At 46.3% G+C, this 19,588-nt stretch overlaps 1 protein-coding gene across 1 annotated transcript; it reads left to right on the forward strand.

Annotated features, from left to right (window-relative positions):
* The first annotated feature begins 494 nt into the window (after nt 1-494).
* On the forward strand, nt 495-18,643 carry LOC137384920 (protein FAM186A-like). The gene is made up of 11 exons (XM_068059629.1): nt 495-686; nt 789-988; nt 3,054-3,564; nt 4,545-4,967; nt 5,412-5,866; nt 8,414-8,924; nt 9,905-10,327; nt 11,833-12,308; nt 13,089-13,386; nt 15,971-16,446; nt 18,310-18,643. Exons 1-11 carry the CDS (start codon nt 495-497, stop codon nt 18,641-18,643), a joined length of 4,299 nt encoding a protein of 1,432 aa, XP_067915730.1.
* The last annotated feature ends 945 nt before the right edge of the window (nt 18,644-19,588 follow it).

Genomic DNA, 19,588 nt, shown 5'->3' on the forward strand with positions numbered 1-19,588 from the left:
AAAGTGAAACAGCAGCACAAGGAAACAATGCAGCTCACAGTGAAACAGCAGCACTGGAATACAATAGAGCTCACCGTGAAACAGCAGCACTGGAATACAATAGAGCTCACCGTGAAACAGCAGCACCAGGAAATAATAGAACTCACAGTGAAACAGCAGCACTGGAGGATAATAGAGCTCACAGTGAAAAAGCAGCACTGGAAGACAATAGAGCTCACCGTGAAACAGCACCACCAGGAAACAGTAGAGCTCACCGGGAAACAGCAGCACCAGGAAACAACAGAGCTCAAAGTGAAGAGCAGCACTGGAAGACAACAGAGCTCAGAGTGAAACAGCAGCACTGGAAAGCAATCGAGCTCACAGTGAAACAGCGGCAGCAGAAAACAATAGAGATCACAGTGAAACAGCAGCAGTGGAAAACTATAGAGCTCACAGTGAAACAGCAGCAGCAGGAAACAATGGAGCTCACAGTGAAACAGCAGCAGCAGGAAACAATGGAGCTCACAGTGAAACAGCGGCACTGGAAAACAATAGAGATCACAGTGAAACAGCAGCAGTGGAAAGCAAGAGACCTCTCAGTGAAACAGCAGCAGCAGGAAACAATGGAGCTCACAGTGAAACAGCAGCAGCAGGAAACAATACAGCTCACAGTGAAACAGCAGCATCTGAAAACAATAGAGCTCACAGTGAAACAGCAGCACTGAAAAAGAATAGAGCACACAGTGAAACAGCAGCAGCGGCAAACAGTCGAGCTCACAGTGAAACAGCAGCACCGGGAAACAATACAGCTCACAGTGAAACAGCAGCACTGGAAAGCAATCGAGCGCACAGTGAAACAGCAGCAACAGGAAACAATTAAGCTCACAGTGAAACAGCAGCAGTGGAAAACTATAGAGCTCAAAGTGAAACAGCAGCAGCGGAAAACAATAGAGATCACAGTGAAACAGCAGCAGTGGAAAACAAGAGACCTCTCAGTGAAACAGCAGCAGTAGGAAACAATAGAGCTCACAGTGAAACAGCAGCAGCGGAATACAATAGAGCTCACAGTGAAACAGCAGCAGCGGAAAACAATAGAGATCACAGTGCAACACCAGCAGTGGAACACAATAGACCTCTCAGTGAAACAGCAGCACCATAAAACAATACAGCTCACAGTGAAACAGCAGCACTGGACAACAATAGAGCTCTCAGTGAAACAGCAGCACTGGAAAACAGTGGAGCTCACAGTGAAACAGCAGCACTGGAAAACAGTGGAGCTCACAGTGAAACAGCAGCACCAGGAAACAATACAGCTCATATTGAAACAGCAGCACTGGAAACTAATACAGCTCAAAGTGAAACAGTTGCACCAGGAAACACTAGAGCTCACAGTGAAACAGCAGCACAAGGAAACAATGCAGCTCACAGTGAAACAGCAGCACTGGAAAACAATCGAGCTCAAAGTGAAACAGCTGCACCAAGAAACAATAGAGCTCACAGTTTAACAGCAGCACTGGAAAACAATAGAGCTTACAGTGCAACAGCAGCACCAGGAAACAATACAGCTCACAGTGAAACAGCAGCACCAGGAAACAATAGAGCTCACAGTGAAACAGCAGCACCAGGAAACAATAGAGCTCACAGTGAAACAGCAGCACTGGAAAACAATTGAGCTCACAGTGAAACAGCAGCACCAGGAAACAATAGAGCTCACCGTGAAACAGCAGCACAGGAAAACAATAGAGCTCACAGTGAAACAGCAGCACTGGAAAACAATAGAGCTCACCGTGAAACAGCAGCACCAGAAAACAATAGAGCTCACAGTGAAACAGCAGCACCAGGAAACAATAGAGATCTCAGTGAAATAGCAGCAGCGGAAAACAATAGAGCTCACAGTGAAACAGCAGCAGCGGGAAACAAGAGAGCTCACAGTGAAACAGCAGCACCAGGAAACAATAGAGCTCACTGTGAAATAGCAGCACTGGAAAACAATGGAGCTCACAGTGAAACAGCAGCACCAGGAAATAACAGAGCTCACAGTGAAACGGCAGCACTGAAAAACAATAGAGTTCACAGTGCAACAGCAGCACAAGGAAACAATGCACCTCACAGTGAAACAGCAGCACTGGAAAACAATCGAGCTCAAAGTGAAACAGCTGCACCAGGAAACAATAGAGCTCACAGTGAAACAGCAGCACCAGGAAACAACAGAGCTCAAAGTGAAACAGCAGCACTGGAAAACAATAGAGCTCAAAGTGAAACAGCAGCACTGGAAAACAATCGAGCTCAAAGTGAAACAGCTGCACCAGGAAACAATAGAGCTCACAGTTTAACAGCAGCACTGGAAAACAATAGCGTGCACAGTGAAACAGCAGCACTGGAAAACAATAGAGCTCACCGTGAAACAGCAGCACCAGGAAACAATAGAGATCTCAGTGAAATAGCAGCAGCGGAAAACAATAGAGCTCACAGTGAAACAGCAGCAGCGGGAAACAAGAGAGCTCACAGTGAAACAGCAGCACAAGGAAACAATAGAGCTGACAGAGAAACAGCAGCACAAGGAAACAACAGAGCTCACAGTGAAAGAGCAGCAACAGGAAACAATCGAGCACAAAGTGAAACAGCAGCAGTGGAAAACAGTAGAGCTCACAGTGAAACAGCAGCACTGGAAAACAATAGAGCTCACAGTGAAACAGCAGCACAAGGAAACAACAGAGCTCACAGTGAAAGAGCAGCAACAGGAAACAATCGAGCTCAAAGTGAAACAGCAGCAGTGGAAAACAGTAGAGCTCACAGTGAAACAGCAGCACTGGAAAACAGTAGAGCTCACAGTGAAACAGCAGCACTGGAAAACAATAGAGCTGACAGTGAAACAGCAGCACAAGGAAACAACAGAGCTCACAGTGAAAGAGCAGCAACAGGAAACAACAGAGCTCACAGTGAAACAGCAGCACTGGAAAACAATCAAGCTCACAGTGAAACAGCAGCACTGGAAAACATCGAGCTCACAGTGAAACAGCAGCAGTGGAAAACAGTAGAGCTCACAGTGAAACAGCAGCACTGGAAAACAATAGAGCTCACAGTGAAACAGCTGCTCCAGGAAACAACAGAGCTCACAGTGAAACAGCAGCACTGGAAAACAATCAAGCTCACTGTGAAACAGCAGCACTGGAAAACATCGAGCTCACAGTGAAACAGCAGCAGTGGAAAACAATAGAGCTCACAGTGAAACAGCAGCACTGGAAAACAATAGAGCTCACAGTGAAACAGCTGCACCAGGAAACAACAGAGCTGACAGTGAAACAGCAGCACTGGAAAACAATCAAGCTCACTGTGAAACAGCAGCACTGGAAAACAATCGAGCTCACAGTGAAACAGCAGCACTGGAAAACAATCGAGCTCACAGTGAAACAGCAGCACTTGAAGACAACAGAGCTCACAGTGAAACAGCAGAACCAGGAATCAATAGAGCTCACAGTGAAACAGCAGCACTGGAAGACAATAGAGCTCACAGTGAAACAGCAGAACCAGGAATCAATAGAGCTCACAGTGAAACAGCAGCACTGGAAGACAATAGAGCTCAAAGTGAAACAGCAGCACAAGGAAACAATGCAGCTCACAGTGAAACAGCAGCACTGGAATACAATAGAGCTCACCGTGAAACAGCAGCACTGGAATACAATAGAGCTCACCGTGAAACAGCAGCACCAGGAAATAATAGAACTCACAGTGAAACAGCATCACTGGAGGATAATAGAGCTCACAGTGAAAAAGCAGCACTGGAAGACAATAGAGCTCACCGTGAAACAGCACCACCAGGAAACAACAGAGCTCACAGTGAAGAGCAGCACTGGAAGACAACAGAGCTCAGAGTGAAACAGCAGAACTGGAAAGCAATCGAGCTCACAGTGAAACAGCGGCAGCAGAAAACAATAGAGATCACAGTGAAACAGCAGCAGTGGAAAACTATAGAGCTCACAGTGAAACAGCAGCAGCAGGAAACAATGGAGCTCACAGTGAAACAGCAGCAGCAGGAAACAATGGAGCTCACAGTGAAACAGCGGCACTGGAAAACAATAGAGATCACAGTGAAACAGCAGCAGTGGAAAGCAAGAGACCTCTCAGTGAAACAGCAGCAGCAGGAAACAATGGAGCTCACAGTGAAACAGCAGCAGCAGGAAACAATGGAGCTCACAGTGAAACAGCAGCAGCAGGAAACAATGGAGCTCACAGTGAAACAGCAGCAGCAGGAAACAATACGGCTCACAGTGAAACAGCAGCACCTGAAAACAATAGAGCTCACAGTGAAACAGCAGCACTGAAAAAGAATAGAGCACACAGTGAAACAGCAGCAGCGGCAAACAGTCGAGCTCACAGTGAAACAGCAGCACCGGGAAACAATACAGCTCACAGTGAAACAGCAGCACTGGAAAGCAATCGAGCTCACAGTGAAACAGCAGCAACAGGAAACAATTGAGCTCACAGTGAAACAGCAGCAGTGGAAAACTATAGAGATCACAGTGAAACAGCAGCAGTGGAAAACAAGAGACCTCTCAGTGAAACAGCAGCAGCAGGAAACAATAGAGCTCACAGTGAAACAGCAGCAGCGGAATACAATAGAGTTCACAGTGAAACAGCAGCAGCGGAAAACAATAGAGATCACAGTGCAACACCAGCAGTGGAACACAATAGACCTCTCAGTGAAACAGCAGCACCAGAAAACAATACAGCTCACAGTGAAACAGCAGCACTGGACAACAATAGAGCTCTCAGTGAAACAGCGGCACCAGAAAACAATAGAGCTCACAGTGAAACAGCAGCACTGGAAAACAGTGGAGCTCACAGTGAAACAGCAGCACCAGGAAACAATACAGCTCATATTGAAACAGCAGCTCTGGAAACTAATACAGCTCAAAGTGAAACAGTTGCACCAGGAAACAATAGAGCTCACAGTGAAACAGCAGCACAAGGAAACAATGCAGCTCACAGTGAAACAGCAGCACTGGAAAACAATCGAGCTCAAAGTGAAACAGCTGCACCAAGAAACAAAAGAGCTCACAGTTTAACAGCAGCACTGGAAAACAATAGAGTACACAGTGAAACAGCAGCACTGGAAAACAATAGAGCTGACAGTGAAACAGCAGCACAAGGAAACAACAGAGATCACAGTGAAAGAGCAGCAACAGGAAACAATCGAGCTCACAGTGAAACAGCAGCAGTGGAAAACAATAGAGCTCAAAGTGAAACAGCAGCACCGAAAAACAATAGAGCTCTCAGTGAAACAGCAGCACATTTAAAACAGTCAAGCTCACAGTGAAACAGCAGCAGTGGAAAACAGTAGAGCTCACTGTGAAACAGCAGCACTGGAAAACATCGAGCTCACAGTGAAACAGCAGCACGGGAAAACAATAGAGCTCACAGTGAAACAGCAGCACCAGGAAACAATCGAGCTCACAGTGAAACAGCAGCACTTGAAGACAACAGAGCTCACAGTGAAACAGCAGAACCAGGAATCAATAGAGCTCACAGTGAAACAGCAGCACTGGAAGACAATAGAGCTCACAGTGAAACAGCAGAACCAGGAATCAATAGAGCTCACAGTGAAACAGCAGCACTGGAAAACAATAGAGCTCACAGTGAAACAGCAGCACTGGAATACAATAGAGCTCACCGTGAAACAGCAGCACCAGGAAATAATAGAACTCACAGTGAAACAGCATCACTGGAGGATAATAGAGCTCACAGTGAAAAAGCAGCACTGGAAGACAATAGAGCTCACCGTGAAACAGCAGCACCAGGAAACTGTAGAGCTCACCGGGAAACAGCAACACCAGGAAACAACAGAGCTCACAGTGAAGACCAGCACTGGAAGACAACAGAGCTCACAGTGAAACAGCAGCACTGGAAAGCAATCGAGCTCACAGTGAAACAGCAGCAACAGGAAACAATTGAGCTCACAGTGAAACAGCAGCAGTGGAAAACTATAGAGATCACAGTGAAACAGCAGCAGTGGAAAACAAGAGACCTCTCAGTGAAACAGCAGCAGCAGGAAACAATACAGCTCACAGTGAAACAGCAGCACCAGAAAACAATAGATCTCACAGTGAAACAGCAGCAGCGGAATACAATAGAGCTCACAGTGAAACAGCAGCACGAGGGAACAATACAGCTTACAGTGAAACAGCAGCACTGGAAAACAAGAGACCTCTCAGTGAAACAGCAGCAGCAGGAAACAATACAGCTCACAGTGAAACAGCAACACCAGGAAACAATAGAGCTCACAGTGAAACAGCAGCACTGAAAAAGAATAGAGCACACAGTGAAACAGCAGCAGTGGAAAACAGTCGAGCTCACAGTGAAACAGCAGCACCGGGAAACAATACAGCTCACAGTGAAACAGCAGCACTGGAAAACAATAGAGCTCAAAGTGAAACAGCAGCATTAGGAAACAATCAAGCTCACAGTGAAACAGCAGCACTGGAAAACAATAGAGCTCACAGTGAAACAGCAGCAGCGGAAAACAATAGAGATCACAGTGCAACACCAGCAGTGGAAAACAATAGACCTCTCAGTGAAACAGCAGCACCAGAAAACAATACAGCTCACAGTGAATCAGCAGCACTGGACAACACTAGAGCTCTCAGTGAAACAGCGGCACCGGAAAACAATAGAGCTCGCAGTGAAACAGCAGCAACAGGAAACAATACAGCTCACAGTGAAACAGCAGCACTGGAAAACAGTGGAGCTCACAGTGAAGCAGCAGCACCGGAAAACAATAGAGCTCGCAGTGAAACAGCAGCACCAGGAAACAATAGAGCTCACAGTGAAACAGCAGCAGCGGATAACAGTCGAGCTCTCAGTGAAACAGCAGCACCAGAAAACAATAGAGCTCACAGTGAAACAGCAGCACCAGAAAACAATGGAACTCACAGTGAAACAGCAGCACCAGGAAACAATAGAGCTCACAGTGAAACAGCAGCACCAGGAAACAATAGAGCTCACAGTGAAACAGCAGCACTGGAAAACAATTGAGCTCACAGTGAAACAGCAGCACCAGGAAACAATAGAGCTCACCGTGAAACAGCAGCACAGGAAAACAATAGAGCTCACAGTGAAACAGCAGCACTGGAAAACAATAGAGCTCACCGTGAAACAGCAGCACCAGAAAACAATAGAGCTCACAGTGAAACAGCAGCACCAGGAAACAATAGAGATCTCAGTGAAATAGCAGCAGCGGAAAACAATAGAGCTCACAGTGAAACAGCAGCAGCGGGAAACAAGAGAGCTCACAGTGAAACAGCAGCACCAGGAAACAATAGAGCTCACTGTGAAATAGCAGCACTGGAAAACAATGGAGCTCACAGTGAAACAGCAGCACCAGGAAATAACAGAGCTCACAGTGAAACGGCAGCACTGAAAAACAATAGAGTTCACAGTGCAACAGCAGCACAAGGAAACAATGCAGCTCACAGTGAAACAGCAGCACTGGAAAACAATCGAGCTCAAAGTGAAACAGCTGCACCAGGAAACAATAGAGCTCACAGTGAAACAGCAGCACCAGGAAACAATAGAGCTCAAAGTGAAACAGCAGCACTGGAAAACAATAGAGCTCAAAGTGAAACAGCAGCACTGGAAAACAATCGAGCTCAAAGTGAAACAGCTGCACCAGGAAACAATAGAGCTCACAGTTTAACAGCAGCACTGGAAAACAATAGCGTGCACAGTGAAACAGCAGCACTGGAAAACAATAGAGCTCACCGTGAAACAGCAGCACCAGGAAACAATAGAGATCTCAGTGAAATAGCAGCAGCGGAAAACAATAGAGCTCACAGTGAAACAGCAGCAGCGGGAAACAAGAGAGCTCACAGTGAAACAGCAGCACAAGGAAACAATAGAGCTGACAGGGAAACAGCAGCACAAGGAAACAACAGAGCTCACAGTGAAAGAGCAGCAACAGGAAACAATCGAGCACAAAGTGAAACAGCAGCAGTGGAAAACAGTAGAGCTCACAGTGAAACAGCAGCACTGGAAAACAATAGAGCTCACAATGAAACAGCAGCACAAGGAAACAACAGAGCTCACAGTGAAAGAGCAGCAACAGGAAACAATCGAGCTCAAAGTGAAACAGCAGCAGTGGAAAACAGTAGAGCTCACAGTGAAACAGCAGCACTGGAAAACAGTAGAGCTCACAGTGAAACAGCAGCACTGGAAAACAATAGAGCTGACAGTGAAACAGCAGCACAAGGAAACAACAGAGCTCACAGTGAAAGAGCAGCAACAGGAAACAACAGAGCTCACAGTGAAACAGCAGCACTGGAAAACAATCAAGCTCACAGTGAAACAGCAGCACTGGAAAACATCGAGCTCACAGTGAAACAGCAGCAGTGGAAAACAGTAGAGCTCACAGTGAAACAGCAGCACTGGAAAACAATAGAGCTCACAGTGAAACAGCTGCACCAGGAAACAACAGAGCTGACAGTGAAACAGCAGCACTGGAAAACAATCAAGCTCACTGTGAAACAGCAGCACTGGAAAACATCGAGCTCACAGTGAAACAGCAGCAGTGGAAAACAATAGAGCTCACAGTGAAACAGCAGCACTGGAAAACAATAGAGCTCACAGTGAAACAGCTGCACCAGGAAACAACAGAGCTGACAGTGAAACAGCAGCACTGGAAAACAATCAAGCTCACTGTGAAACAGCAGCACTGGAAAACAATCGAGCTCACAGTGAAACAGCAGCACTGGAAAACAATCGAGCTCACAGTGAAACAGCAGCACTTGAAGACAACAGAGCTCACAGTGAAACAGCAGAACCAGGAATCAATAGAGCTCACAGTGAAACAGCAGCACTGGAAGACAATAGAGCTCACAGTGAAACAGCAGAACCAGGAATCAATAGAGCTCACAGTGAAACAGCAGCACTGGAAGACAATAGAGCTCAAAGTGAAACAGCAGCACAAGGAAACAATGCAGCTCACAGTGAAACAGCAGCACTGGAATACAATAGAGCTCACCGTGAAACAGCAGCACTGGAATACAATAGAGCTCACCGTGAAACAGCAGCACCAGGAAATAATAGAACTCACAGTGAAACAGCATCACTGGAGGATAATAGAGCTCACAGTGAAAAAGCAGCACTGGAAGACAATAGAGCTCACCGTGAAACAGCACCACCAGGAAACAACAGAGCTCACAGTGAAGAGCAGCACTGGAAGACAACAGAGCTCAGAGTGAAACAGCAGAACTGGAAAGCAATCGAGCTCACAGTGAAACAGCGGCAGCAGAAAACAATAGAGATCACAGTGAAACAGCAGCAGTGGAAAACTATAGAGCTCACAGTGAAACAGCAGCAGCAGGAAACAATGGAGCTCACAGTGAAACAGCAGCAGCAGGAAACAATGGAGCTCACAGTGAAACAGCGGCACTGGAAAACAATAGAGATCACAGTGAAACAGCAGCAGTGGAAAGCAAGAGACCTCTCAGTGAAACAGCAGCAGCAGGAAACAATGGAGCTCACAGTGAAACAGCAGCAGCAGGAAACAATGGAGCTCACAGTGAAACAGCAGCAGCAGGAAACAATGGAGCTCACAGTGAAACAGCAGCAGCAGGAAACAATACGGCTCACAGTGAAACAGCAGCACCTGAAAACAATAGAGCTCACAGTGAAACAGCAGCACTGAAAAAGAATAGAGCACACAGTGAAACAGCAGCAGCGGCAAACAGTCGAGCTCACAGTGAAACAGCAGCACCGGGAAACAATACAGCTCACAGTGAAACAGCAGCACTGGAAAGCAATCGAGCTCACAGTGAAACAGCAGCAACAGGAAACAATTGAGCTCACAGTGAAACAGCAGCAGTGGAAAACTATAGAGATCACAGTGAAACAGCAGCAGTGGAAAACAAGAGACCTCTCAGTGAAACAGCAGCAGCAGGAAACAATAGAGCTCACAGTGAAACAGCAGCAGCGGAATACAATAGAGTTCACAGTGAAACAGCAGCAGCGGAAAACAATAGAGATCACAGTGCAACACCAGCAGTGGAACACAATAGACCTCTCAGTGAAACAGCAGCACCAGAAAACAATACAGCTCACAGTGAAACAGCAGCACTGGACAACAATAGAGCTCTCAGTGAAACAGCGGCACCAGAAAACAATAGAGCTCACAGTGAAACAGCAGCACTGGAAAACAGTGGAGCTCACAGTGAAACAGCAGCACCAGGAAACAATACAGCTCATATTGAAACAGCAGCTCTGGAAACTAATACAGCTCAAAGTGAAACAGTTGCACCAGGAAACAATAGAGCTCACAGTGAAACAGCAGCACAAGGAAACAATGCAGCTCACAGTGAAACAGCAGCACTGGAAAACAATCGAGCTCAAAGTGAAACAGCTGCACCAAGAAACAAAAGAGCTCACAGTTTAACAGCAGCACTGGAAAACAATAGAGTACACAGTGAAACAGCAGCACTGGAAAACAATAGAGCTGACAGTGAAACAGCAGCACAAGGAAACAACAGAGATCACAGTGAAAGAGCAGCAACAGGAAACAATCGAGCTCACAGTGAAACAGCAGCAGTGGAAAACAATAGAGCTCAAAGTGAAACAGCAGCACCGAAAAACAATAGAGCTCACAGTGAAACAGCAGCACATTTAAAACAGTCAAGCTCACAGTGAAACAGCAGCAGTGGAAAACAGTAGAGCTCACTGTGAAACAGCAGCACTGGAAAACATCGAGCTCACAGTGAAACAGCAGCACGGGAAAACAATAGAGCTCACAGTGAAACAGCAGCACCAGGAAACAATCGAGCTCACAGTGAAACAGCAGCACTTGAAGACAACAGAGCTCACAGTGAAACAGCAGAACCAGGAATCAATAGAGCTCACAGTGAAACAGCAGCACTGGAAGACAATAGAGCTCACAGTGAAACAGCAGAACCAGGAATCAATAGAGCTCACAGTGAAACAGCAGCACTGGAAGACAATAGAGCTCATAGTGAAACAGCAGCACTGGAAAACAATAGAGCTCACAGTGAAACAGCAGCACTGGAATACAATAGAGCTCACCGTGAAACAGCAGCACCAGGAAATAATAGAACTCACAGTGAAACAGCATCACTGGAGGATAATAGAGCTCACAGTGAAAAAGCAGCACTGGAAGACAATAGAGCTCACCGTGAAACAGCAGCACCAGGAAACTGTAGAGCTCACCGGGAAACAGCAACACCAGGAAACAACAGAGCTCACAGTGAAGACCAGCACTGGAAGACAACAGAGCTCACAGTGAAACAGCAGCACTGGAAAGCAATCGAGCTCACAGTGAAACAGCAGCAACAGGAAACAATTGAGCTCACAGTGAAACAGCAGCAGTGGAAAACTATAGAGATCACAGTGAAACAGCAGCAGTGGAAAACAAGAGACCTCTCAGTGAAACAGCAGCAGCAGGAAACAATACAGCTCACAGTGAAACAGCAGCACCAGAAAACAATAGATCTCACAGTGAAACAGCAGCAGCGGAATACAATAGAGCTCACAGTGAAACAGCAGCACGAGGGAACAATACAGCTTACAGTGAAACAGCAGCACTGGAAAACAAGAGACCTCTCAGTGAAACAGCAGCAGCAGGAAACAATACAGCTCACAGTGAAACAGCAACACCAGGAAACAATAGAGCTCACAGTGAAACAGCAGCACTGAAAAAGAATAGAGCACACAGTGAAACAGCAGCAGTGGAAAACAGTCGAGCTCACAGTGAAACAGCAGCACCGGGAAACAATACAGCTCACAGTGAAACCGCAGCACTGGAAAACAATAGAGCTCAAAGTGAAACAGCAGCATTAGGAAACAATCAAGCTCACAGTGAAACAGCAGCACTGGAAAACAATAGAGCTCACAGTGAAACAGCAGCAGCGGAAAACAATAGAGATCACAGTGCAACACCAGCAGTGGAAAACAATAGACCTCTCAGTGAAACAGCAGCACCAGAAAACAATACAGCTCACAGTGAATCAGCAGCACTGGACAACACTAGAGCTCTCAGTGAAACAGCGGCACCGGAAAACAATAGAGCTCGCAGTGAAACAGCAGCAACAGGAAACAATACAGCTCACAGTGAAACAGCAGCACTGGAAAACAGTGGAGCTCACAGTGAAGCAGCAGCACCGGAAAACAATAGAGCTCGCAGTGAAACAGCAGCACCAGGAAACAATAGAGCTCAGCGTGAAACAGCAGCAGCGGATAACAGTCGAGCTCTCAGTGAAACAGCAGCACCAGGAAACAATAGAGCTCACAGTGAAACAGCAGCACCGGGAAACAATCGAGCTCACAATGTAAAAGCAGCACGAGGAAATAATCGAGCTCACAGTGAAACAGCAGCAGTGGAAAACAATCAAGCTCACTGTGAAACAGCAGCACTGGAAAACAATAGAGCTCACAGTGAAACAGCTGCACCAGGAAACAACAGAGCTGACAGTGAAACAGCAGCACTGGAAAACAATCAAGCTCACTGTGAAACAGCAGCACTGGAAAACAATCGAGCTCACAGTGAAACAGCAGCACTGGAAAACAATCGAGCTCACAGTGAAACAGCAGCACCAGGAAACAATAGAGCTCACCGTGAAACAGCAGCACTGGAAAACAGTGGAGCTCACAGTGAAACAGCAGCACCAGGAAACAATACAGCTCATATTGAAACAGCAGCACTGGAAACTAATACAGCTCAAAGTGAAACAGTTGCACCAGGAAACAATAGATCTCACAGTGAAACAGCAGCACAAGGAAACAATGCAGCTCACAGTGAAACAGCAGCACTGGAAAACAATCGAGCTCAAAGTGAAACAGCTGCACCAAGAAACAATAGAGCTCACAGTTTAACAGCAGCACTGGAAAACAATAGAGTACACAGTGAAACAGCAGCACTGGAAAACAATAGAGCTGACAGTGAAACAGCAGCACAAGGAAACAACAGAGATCACAGTGAAAGAGCAGCAACAGGAAACAATCGAGCTCACAGTGAAACAGCAGCAGTGGAAAACAATAGAGCTCAAAGTGAAACAGCAGCACCGAAAAACAATAGAGCTCACAGTGAAACAGCAGCGCATTTAAAACAGTCAAGCTCACAGTGAAACAGCAGCAGTGGAAAACAGTAGAGCTCACTGTGAAACAGCAGCACTGGAAAACATCGAGCTCACAGTGAAACAGCAGCACGGGAAAACAATAGAGCTCACAGTGAAACAGCAGCACCAGGAAACAATCGAGCTCACAGTGAAACAGCAGAACCAGGAATCAATAGAGCTCACAGTGAAACAGCAGCACTGGAAGACAATAGAGCTCACAGTGAAACAGCAGAACCAGGAATCAATAGAGCTCACAGTGAAACAGCAGCAATGGAAGACAATAGAGCTCATAGTGAAACAGCAGCACTGGAAAACAATAGAGCTCACAGTGAAACAGCAGCACTGGAATACAATAGAGCTCACCGTGAAACAGCAGCACCAGGAAATAATAGAACTCACAGTGAAACAGCATCACTGGAGGATAATAGAGCTCACAGTGAAAAAGCAGCACTGGAAGACAATAGAGCTCACCGTGAAACAGCAGCACCAGGAAACTGTAGAGCTCACCGGGAAACAGCAACACCAGGAAACAACAGAGCTCACAGTGAAGACCAGCACTGGAAGACAACAGAGCTCACAGTGAAACAGCAGCACTGGAAAGCAATCGAGCTCACAGTGAAACAGCAGCAACAGGAAACAATTGAGCTCACAGTGAAACAGCAGCAGTGGAAAACTATAGAGATCACAGTGAAACAGCAGCAGTGGAAAACAAGAGACCTCTCAGTGAAACAGCAGCAGCAGGAAACAATACAGCTCACAGTGAAACAGCAGCACCAGAAAACAATAGAGCTCACAGTGAAACAGCAGCAGCGGAATACAATAGAGCTCACAGTGAAACAGCAGCACGAGGGAACAATACAGCTTACAGTGAAACAGCAGCACTGGAAAACAATGGAGCTCACAGTGAAACAGCAACACCAGGAAACAATAGAGCTCACAGGGAAACAGCAGCACTGAAAAAGAATAGAGCACACAGTGAAACAGCAGCAGTGGAAAACAGTCGAGCTCACAGTGAAACAGCAGCACCGGGAAACAATACAGCTCACAGTGAAACAGCAGCACTGGAAAACAATAGAGCTCAAAGTGAAACAGCAGCATTAGGAAACAATCAAGCTCACAGTGAAACAGCAGCACTGGAAAACAATAGAGCTCACAGTGAAACAGCAGCAGCGGAAAACAATAGAGATCACAGTGCAACACCAGCAGTGGAAAACAATAGACCTCTCAGTGAAACAGCAGCACCAGAAAACAATACAGCTCAGTGAATCAGCAGCACTGGACAACACTAGAGCTCTCAGTGAAACAGCGGCACCGGAAAACAATAGAGCTCGCAGTGAAACAGCAGCAACAGGAAACAATACAGCTCACAGTGAAACAGCAGCACTGGAAAACAGTGCAGCTCACAGTGAAGCAGCAGCACCGGAAAACAATAGAGCTCGCAGTGAAACAGCAGCACCAGGAAACAATAGAGCTCACAGTGAAACAGCAGCAGCGGATAACAGTCGAGCTCTCAGTGAAACAGCAGCACCAGGAAACAATAGAGCTCACAGTGAAACAGCAGCACCGGGAAACAATCGAGCTCACAATGTAAAAGCAGCACGAGGAAATAATCGAGCTCACAGTGAAACAGCAGCACTGGAAAACAATAGAGCTCACAGTGAAACAGCAGCACTGGATATCAATAGAGCTCACAGTGAAACAGCAGCACTGGAAAACAATAGAGCTCACAGTGAAACAGCAGCACTGGAAAACAATAGAGCTTACAGTGAAACAGCAGCACCAGGAAACAATAGAGCTCACAGTGAAATAGCAGCACCAGAAAACAATAGAGCTCACAGTGAAACAGCAGCACCGGAATACAATAGAGCTCACAGTGAAACAGCAGCACTGGAAAACAATAGAGCTCAAAGTGAAACAGCAGCACCAGGAAACAATAGAGTTCACAGTGAAACCGCAGCACTGGAAAGCAATAGAGCTCACAGTGAAACAGCAGCACCGGAATACAACAGAGCTCACAGTGAAACAGCAGCACTGGAAAACAATAGAGCTCAAAGTGAAACAGCTGCACCAGGAAACAATAGAGTTCACAGTGAAACCGCAGCACTGGAAATCAATAGAGCTCACAGTGAAACAGCAGCACTGGGAAACAATAGAGCTCACAGTGAAACAGCAGCACCAGGAAACAATAGAGCTCACAGTGAAGCAGCAGCACCAGAAAACAATAGAGCTCACAGTGAAACAGCAGCACCAGAAAACAATAGAACTCACAGTGAAACAGCAGCACCAGGAAGCAATAGAGCTCACAATGAAACAGCAGCACTGGGAAACATTAGAGCTCACAGTAAAACAGCAGCACTGGAAAACTATATAGCTCACAGTGAAAAAGCAGCACCAGGAAACAATAGAGCTCACAGTGAAACAGCAGCACCAGGAAACAATAGAGCTCACAGTGAAACAGCAGCACTGGGAAACATTAGAGCTCACAGTAAAACAGCAGCCCTGGAAAACAATAGAGCTCACAGTGAAACAGCAGCACCAGTTAACAATAGAGATCCCCGTGAAACAGCAACACGAGGAAACAATAGAGCTCACAGTGAAACAGCAGCACTGGAAAACAATATAGCTCACGGTGAAACAGCCGCACCAGTAAAATGATAGAGCTTACAGTGAAACAGCAGCACTGGGAAACATTAGAGCTCACCGTGAAACAGCAGCACCGGAAAACAATAGAGCTCACAGTGAAAAAGCAGCACCAGGAAACAATAGAGCTCACAGTGAAACAGCAGCACCGGGAAACAATACAGCTCACAGTGAAACAGCAGCACTGGAAAACAATAGAGCTCAAAGTGAAACAGCAGCATTAGGAAACAATCAAGCTCACAGTGAAACAGCAGCACTGGAAAACAATAGAGCTCACAGTGAAACAGCAGCAGCGGAAAACAATAGAGATCACAGTGCAACACCAGCAGTGGAAAACAATAGACCTCTCAGTGAAACAGCAGCACCAGAAAACAATACAGCTCACAGTGAATCAGCAGCACTGGACAACACTAGAGCTCTCAGTGAAACAGCGGCACCGGAAAACAATAGAGCTCGCAGTGAAACAGCAGCAACAGGAAACAATACAGCTCACAGTGAAACAGCAGCACTGGAAAACAGTGGAGCTCACAGTGAAGCAGCAGCACCGGAAAACAATAGAGCTCGCAGTGAAACAGCAGCACCAGGAAACAATAGAGCTCACAGTGAAACAGCAGCAGCGGATAACAGTCGAGCTCTCAGTGAAACAGCAGCACCAGGAACCAATAGAGCTCACAGTGAAACAGCAGCACCGGGAAACAATCGAGCTCACAATGTAAAAGCAGCACAAGGAAATAATCGAGCTCACAGTGAAACAGCAGCACTGGAAAACAATAGAGCTCACAGTGAAACAGCAGCACTGGAAATCAATAGAGCTCACAGTGAAACAGCAGCACTGGAAAACAGTGGAGCTCACAGTGAAACAGCAGCACCAGGAAACAATACAGCTCATATTGAAACAGCAGCACTGGAAACTAATACAGCTCAAAGTGAAACAGTTGCACCAGGAAACAATAGAGCTCACAGTGAAACAGCAGCACAAGGAAACAATGCAGCTCACAGTGAAACAGCAGCACTGGAAAACAATCGAGCTCAAAGTGAAACAGCTGCACCAAGAAACAATAGAGCTCACAGTTTAACAGCAGCACTGGAAAACAATAGAGTACACAGTGAAACAGCAGCACTGGAAAACAATAGAGCTGACAGTGAAACAGCAGCACAAGGAAACAACAGAGATCACAGTGAAAGAGCAGCAACAGGAAACAATCGAGCTCACAGTGAAACAGCAGCAGTGGAAAACAATAGAGCTCAAAGTGAAACAGCAGCACCGAAAAACAATAGAGCTCACAGTGAAACAGCAGCACATTTAAAACAGTCAAGCTCACAGTGAAACAGCAGCAGTGGAAAACAGTAGAGCTCACTGTGAAACAGCAGCACTGGAAAACATCGAGCTCACAGTGAAACAGCAGCACGGGAAAACAATAGAGCTCACAGTGAAACAGCAGCACCAGGAAACAATCGAGCTCACAGTGAAACAGCAGAACCAGGAATCAATAGAGCTCACAGTGAAACAGCAGCACTGGAAGACAATAGAGCTCACAGTGAAACAGCAGAACCAGGAATCAATAGAGCTCACAGTGAAACAGCAGCAATGGAAGACAATAGAGCTCATAGTGAAACAGCAGCACTGGAAAACAATAGAGCTCACAGTGAAACAGCAGCACTGGAATACAATAGAGCTCACCGTGAAACAGCAGCACCAGGAAATAATAGAACTCACAGTGAAACAGCATCACTGGAGGATAATAGAGCTCACAGTGAAAAAGCAGCACTGGAAGACAATAGAGCTCACCGTGAAACAGCAGCACCAGGAAACTGTAGAGCTCACCGGGAAACAGCAACACCAGGAAACAACAGAGCTCACAGTGAAGACCAGCACTGGAAGACAACAGAGCTCACAGTGAAACAGCAGCACTGGAAAGCAATCGAGCTCACAGTGAAACAGCAGCAACAGGAAACAATTGAGCTCACAGTGAAACAGCAGCAGTGGAAAACTATAGAGATCACAGTGAAACAGCAGCAGTGGAAAACAAGAGACCTCTCAGTGAAACAGCAGCAGCAGGAAACAATACAGCTCACAGTGAAACAGCAGCACCAGAAAACAATAGAGCTCACAGTGAAACAGCAGCAGCGGAATACAATAGAGCTCACAGTGAAACAGCAGCACGAGGGAACAATACAGCTTACAGTGAAACAGCAGCACTGGAAAACAATGGAGCTCACAGTGAAACAGCAACACCAGGAAACAATAGAGCTCACAGTGAAACAGCAGCACTGAAAAAGAATAGAGCACACAGTGAAACAGCAGCAGTGGAAAACAGTCGAGCTCACAGTGAAACAGCAGCACCGGGAAACAATACAGCTCACAGTGAAACAGCAGCACTGGAAAACAATAGAGCTCAAAGTGAAACAGCAGCATTAGGAAACAATCAAGCTCACAGTGAAACAGCAGCACTGGAAAACAATAGAGCTCACAGTGAAACAGCAGCAGCGGAAAACAATAGAGATCACAGTGCAACACCAGCAGTGGAAAACAATAGACCTCTCAGTGAAACAGCAGCACCAGAAAACAATACAGCTCAGTGAATCAGCAGCACTGGACAACACTAGAGCTCTCAGTGAAACAGCGGCACCGGAAAACAATAGAGCTCGCAGTGAAACAGCAGCAACAGGAAACAATACAGCTCACAGTGAAACAGCAGCACTGGAAAACAGTGGAGCTCACAGTGAAGCAGCAGCACCGGAAAACAATAGAGCTCGCAGTGAAACAGCAGCACCAGGAAACAATAGAGCTCACAGTGAAACAGCAGCAGCGGATAACAGTCGAGCTCTCAGTGAAACAGCAGCACCAGGAAACAATAGAGCTCACAGTGAAACAGCAGCACCGGGAAACAATCGAGCTCACAATGTAAAAGCAGCACGAGGAAATAATCGAGCTCACAGTGAAACAGCAGCACTGGAAAACAATAGAGCTCACAGTGAAACAGCAGCACTGGATATCAATAGAGCTCACAGTGAAACAGCAGCACTGGAAAACAATAGAGCTCACAGTGAAACAGCAGCACTGGAAAACAATAGAGCTTACAGTGAAACAGCAGCACCAGGAAACAATAGAGCTCACAGTGAAATAGCAGCACCAGAAAACAATAGAGCTCACAGTGAAACAGCAGCACCGGAATACAACAGAGCTCACAGTGAAACAGCAGCACTGGAAAACAATAGAGCTCAAAGTGAAACAGCTGCACCAGGAAACAATAGAGTTCACAGTGAAACCGCAGCACTGGAAATCAATAGAGCTCACAGTGAAACAGCAGCACTGGGAAACAATAGAGCTCACAGTGAAACAGCAGCAAAAGGAAACAATAGAGCTCACAGTGAAGCAGCAGCACCAGAAAACAATAGAGCTCACAGTGAAACAGCAGCACCAGAAAACAATAGAACTCACAGTGAAACAGCAGCACCAGGAAGCAATAGAGCTCACAATGAAACAGCAGCACTGGGAAACATTAGAGCTCACAGTAAAACAGCAGCACTGGAAAACTATATAGCTCACAGTGAAAAAGCAGCACCAGGAAACAATAGAGCTCACAGTGAAACAGCAGCACCAGGAAACAATAGAGCTCACAGTGAAACAGCAGCACTGGGAAACATTAGAGCTCACAGTAAAACAGCAGCCCTGGAAAACAATAGAGCTCACAGTGAAACAGCAGCACCAGTTAACAATAGAGATCACCGTGAAACAGCAACACGAGGAAACAATAGAGCTCACAGTGAAACAGCAGCACTGGAAAACAATATAGCTCACGGTGAAACAGCCGCACCAGTAAAATGATAGAGCTTACAGTGAAACAGCAGCA

The sequence above is a fragment of the Heterodontus francisci genome, chromosome 27 (assembly GCF_036365525.1).
Source record: "Heterodontus francisci isolate sHetFra1 chromosome 27, sHetFra1.hap1, whole genome shotgun sequence".
Lineage (NCBI taxonomy): Eukaryota > Metazoa > Chordata > Chondrichthyes > Heterodontiformes > Heterodontidae > Heterodontus > Heterodontus francisci.

Bases quoted from the DNA above. Each gene is read 5' to 3' on its own strand.
- LOC137384920 (XM_068059629.1), top strand. From the start codon at position 495: ATGGAGCTCACAGTGAAACAGCGGCACTGGAAAACAATAGAGATCACA. The intron at 5,867-8,413 runs GTGAAACAGCAG...GGAAAACAATAG, and splicing joins GGAAGACAACAGAGCTCACA to AGCTCACAGTGAAACAGCTG. The intron at 13,387-15,970 runs GTGAAACAGCAG...GAAACAATCAAG, and splicing joins GGAAGACAATAGAGCTCATA to CTCACAGTGAAACAGCAGCA.